Below are 6,000 nucleotides of genomic sequence, written 5' to 3'. Positions count from 1 at the left end.
GACACAGACACACACACACAGAGACACAGACACACACATATACACACACACACACACATAGACACACACATAGACAGACAGACATAGACACACACATAGACACACACAGACACACACAGTGACACACACACATAGACACACACACATAGACACACAGACACCCACACACAGACACACACACACAGACACACACACATAGACACACACACCCACACACAGACACACAGACACCCACACACAGACACACAGACACACACACACACACACAGACACACATAGACACACACACACACACACATAGACACACACACACACAGACACAGACATAGACACACACACAGACACACAAACACACACACACAGACACATAGACACACACACATAGACACACATACAGACACACATTGACACACACACACATAGACACACACACAGACACACACACACACAGACACACATAGACACACACACATAGACACATAGACACACACATAGACACACAAACACACACATAGACACACACGCACACAGACACACATAGACACACACACATAGACACACAAACACACACAGACACACACGCACACAGACACACACAGACACATAAACACACACATAGACACACACACACATAGACACACACACATAGACACACACATAGACACACAGACACACAGATAGACACACAAACACACACATAGACACACACGCACACAGACACACATAGACACACACACACAGACACACATTGACACACACACACACACATAGACACACACACAGACACACACACACACACACATAGACACATAGACACACACATAGACACACAAACACACACATAGACACACACACACACAGACACACACATAGACACACACACACACAGACACACATAGACACACACACACAGACACACATAGACACACACACACACATAGACACACACACACACATAGACACACACACAGACACACACACACACACATAGACACACACACACAGACACATAGACACACACACATAGACACACACATAGACACACAAACACACACATAGACACACACACACTCACACACATAGACACACACACATAGACACACACACATAGACACACACACACTCACACACATAGACACACACACACTCACACACATAGACACACACACATAGACACACACACACACAGACACATAGACACACACACACACAGACACACACAGACACATAAACACACACATAGACACACACACTCACACACATAGACACACACACATAGACACACACACATAGACACACACACACTCACACACATAGACACACACACATAGACACACACACATAGACACACAGACACACACAGATACACACACACAGTGTGTCTCTCTCTTAAAGGGGCACCCCCCCCGTGAGCAGGGTTGCGGTGGGCCACCTCTCCCAGCAGCGTCTTCTCGATGCGCCCTTTAACGAGTCGCGCGAAGTCGGCGTCGTCATCGACCTCCAGCTGGGCAGTCGTGATGGGGGTGCTGGGGGGAGAGTGGGGGGGGGGGCAAGGGGCGTGGTCAGGAGGAGTGGGGGGGCAAGGGGCGTGGTCAGGAGTGGGGGGGGGGCAAGGGGCGTGGTCAGGAGGAGGGGGGGGGGAAGGGGCGTGGGGGGGGGCAAGGGGCGTGGTCAGGAGGAGAGGGGGGGGAAGGGGCGTGGGGGGGGGCAAGGGGCGTGGTCAGGAGGAGTGGGGGGGCAAGGGGCGTGGTCAGGAGTGGGGGGGGGGCAAGGGGCGTGGTCAGGAGGAGGGGGGGTAAGGGGCGTGGGGGGGGGCAAAAGGCGTGGTCAGGAGGAGTGGGGGGGGGGTAAGGGGCGTGGGGGGGGGCAAGGGGCGTGGTCAGGAGGAGTGGGGGGGCAAGAGGCGTGGTCAGGAGGAGTGGGGGGGGGGCAAGGGGCGTGGGGGGGGGGGGGGCAAGGGGCGTGGTCAGGAGGAGTGGGGGGGGGGCAAGGGGCGTGGTCAGGAGTGGGGGGGGGCAAGGGGCGTGGTCAGGAGGAGGGGGGGGTAAGGGGCGTGGTCAGGAGGAGGGGGGGGGGCAAGGGGCGTGGTCACCATCACCACCACCACCACCACCCTCACCACCACCCACCTCACCACCCTCACCACCACCACCACCACCCTCACCACCCTCACCACCACCCTCACCACCATCACCACCACCCACCTCACCACCCTCACCACCCTCACCACCACCCTCACCACCACCCTCACCACTCACTCACCACCATCACCACCCTCACCACTCACTCACCACCATCACCACCCTCACCACCACCACCACCACCCTCACCACTCACTCACCACCATCACCACCCTCACCACCACCACCACCACCCTCACCACTCACCCACCACTCACTCACCACCATCACCACCACCACCACCACCACCACCCTCACCACCACCCTCACCACTCACTCACCACCACCACCACCACCCTCACCACCACCCTCACCCTCACCACCACCCTCACCACTCACTCACCACCATCACCACCCTCACCACTCACCCACCACCATCACCACCCTCACCACCACCCTCACCACCACCCTCCACCCTCACCACCACCCTCACCACTCACCCACCACCATCACCACCCTCACCACCACCCTCACCACCACCCTCACCACTCACCCACCACCACCACCACCCTCACCACCACCTCACCACCACCCTCACCACTCACCCACCACCATCACCACCCTCACCACCACCCTCACCACCACCCTCACCACTCACCCACCACCATCACCACCCTCACCACCACCCTCACCACCACCCTCACCACTCACCCACCACCATCACCACCCTCACCACCACCCTCACCACCACCCTCACCACCACCACCACCACCACCCTCACCACCACCCTCACCACTCACTCACCACCATCACCACCACCACCACCACCACCCTCACCACCCTCACCACCACCACCACCACCACCACCCTCACCACCACCCTCACCACTCACCCACCACCATCACCACCCTCACCACCACCCTCACCACCCACCCTCACCACCACCACCACCACCACCCTCACCACCACCCTCACCACTCAGCACACCACCATCACCACCACCACCACCACCACCACCACCACCACCCTCACCACCACCCTCACCACTCACTCACCACCATCACCACCACCACCCTCACCACCACCCTCACCACCACCCTCACCACTCACTCACCACCATCACCACCCTCACCACCACCCTCACCACCACCCTCACCACCCTCACCACCACCACCACCACCACCCTCACCACCACCCTCACCACCACCCTCACCACTCACTCACCACCATCACCACCCTCACCACCACCCTCACCACCACCCCTCACCACCACCACCACCACCACCACCCTCACCACCACCCTCACACACTCACTCACCACCATCACCACCACCACCACCACCACCCTCACCACCCTCACCACCACCACCACCACCACCCTCACCACCACCCTCACCACTCACCCACCACCATCACCACCCTCACCACCACCCTCACCACCACCCTCACCACCACCACCACCACCACCACCCTCACCACCACCCTCACCACTCACTCACCACCATCACCACCACCACCACCACCACCACCACCCTCACCACCACCCACCCCTCACCACTCACTCACCACCATCACCACACCACCACCACCCTCACCACCCTCACCACACCACCACCACCACCTCACCACCACCCTCACCACCACCCTCACCACTCACTCACCACCATCACCACCACCACCACCACCACCCTCACCACCCTCACCACCACCACCACCACCACCCTCACCACCACCCTCACCACTCACCCACCACCATCACCACCCTCACCACCACCCTCACACACCCTCACCACCACCCTCACCACTCACTCACCACCATCACCCACCACCAACCACACCACCACCACCACCACCACCACCCTCACCACCCTCACACCACCACCACCACCACCACCCTCACCACCACCCTCACCACTCACCCCACCATCACCACCCTCACCACCACCCTCACCACCACCCTCACCACCACCCTCACCACTCACTCACCACCATCACCACCACCACCACCACCACCCTCACCACACCTCACCACCACCACCACCACCCTCACCACCCTCACCACTCACTCACCACCATCACCACCACCACCACCACCACCACCCTCACCACCCTCACCACCACCCTCACCACCACCCTCACCACCACCACCCTCACCACTCACCCACCACCATCACCCACCCTCACCACCACCCTCACCACCACCCTCACCACCACCCTCACCACTCACTCACCACCATCACCACCACCACCACCACCACCACCACCCTCACCACCCCTCAACCACCACCACCACCACCCTCACCACCCTCACCACTCACTCACCACCATCATCACCACCACCACCCACCACCACCACCCTCACCACCCTCACCACCACCACCACCACCACCACCCTCACCACTCACACCACCACCATCACCACCCTCACCACCACCCTCACCACCACCCTCACCACCACCCTCACCACTCACCCACCACCCATCACCACCCTCACCACCACCCTCACCACCACCCTCACCACCACCCTCACCACCACGCCTCTACCACTCACCCACCACCATCACCACCCTCACCACCACTCTCACTCACCACCCTCACCACCACCCTCACCACTCACTCACCACCATCACCACCACCACCACCACCACCACCCTCACCACCCTCACCACCCACCACCACCACCACCCTCACCACCCTCCACCACTCACTCACCACATCACCACCACCACCACCACCCTCACCACCCACCCTCACCACCCTCACCACCACCACCACCACCACCACCACCACCTCACCACCACTCTCCCACCACCATCACCACCCCTCACCACCACCCTCACCACCACCACTCACCACCACCCTCACCACTCACTCACCACCATCACCACCACCACCACCACCACCCTCACCACCCCTCACCACTCACCCACCACCATCACCACCCTCACCACCCTCACCACCACCACCACCACCACCCTCACCACCCTCACCACTCACACCACCACCATCACCACCTCACCACCCTCACCACCACCACACCACCACCACCCTCACCACCCTCACCACTCACCCACCACCATCACCACCCTCACCACCCTCACCACCACCACCACCACCACCCTCACCCAGCCCTCACCACCTCACTCACTCACCCTCACCACCTTCACCACCACCCTCACCACCCTCACCACCACCCTCACCACCACCCTCACCACCACCCTCACCACCACCCTCACCACTCACTCACCACCATCACCACCACCCTCACCACTCACTCACCACCATCACCACCACCACCACCACCCTCACCCTCACCAACCACCCTCACACCACACTCACCTCACCACCACCCTCACCACACTCACCCTCACCACCCTCCCACCACGACCCTCACCACTCACTCACCACCATCACCACACCACCACCACCACCACCCTCACCCTCACCACCACCCTCACCACACTCACCCCTCACCACCACCCTCACCACACTCACCCTCACCACCCATCCACCACGACCCTCACCACTCACTCACCACCATCACCACCACCACCACCACCCTCACCCTCACCACCACCCTCACCACACTCACCCTCACCACCACCCTCACCACACTCACCTCACCACCCTCCACCACGACCCTCACCACTCACTCACCACCATCACCACCACCACCACCCTCACCCTCACCACCACCCTCACCACACTCACCCTCACACACCCTCACCACGACCTCACCACTCACATCACCACCATCACCACCCTCACCACCACCCTCACCACCCTCACCACCACCACCACCACCCTCACCACACTCACCCTCACCACCCTCACCACCCTCACCACCCTCACCACCCTCACCACCCTCACCACCACCACC

At 60.8% G+C, this 6,000-nt stretch overlaps 1 protein-coding gene across 1 annotated transcript in view; it reads right to left on the bottom strand.

Moving 5' to 3' along the window:
• The window catches only part of POLR3A (RNA polymerase III subunit A), a 72,699-nt gene that overhangs the window by 8,854 nt on the left and 57,845 nt on the right, over positions 1-6,000 (bottom strand). Inside the window, exon 26 of the mRNA XM_078884414.1 lies at positions 1,433-1,526. Coding sequence (XP_078740540.1) covers positions 1,433-1,526 — 94 coding nt within the window. The remainder of the gene's footprint in view (positions 1-1,432; positions 1,527-6,000) is intronic.

This window comes from Lampetra fluviatilis (genome assembly GCF_964198595.1).
Source record: "Lampetra fluviatilis chromosome 45 unlocalized genomic scaffold, kcLamFluv1.1 SUPER_45_unloc_1, whole genome shotgun sequence".
NCBI classification, from domain to species: domain Eukaryota; kingdom Metazoa; phylum Chordata; class Hyperoartia; order Petromyzontiformes; family Petromyzontidae; genus Lampetra; species Lampetra fluviatilis.
This window is presented reverse-complemented; position numbering and strand designations above follow the sequence as displayed.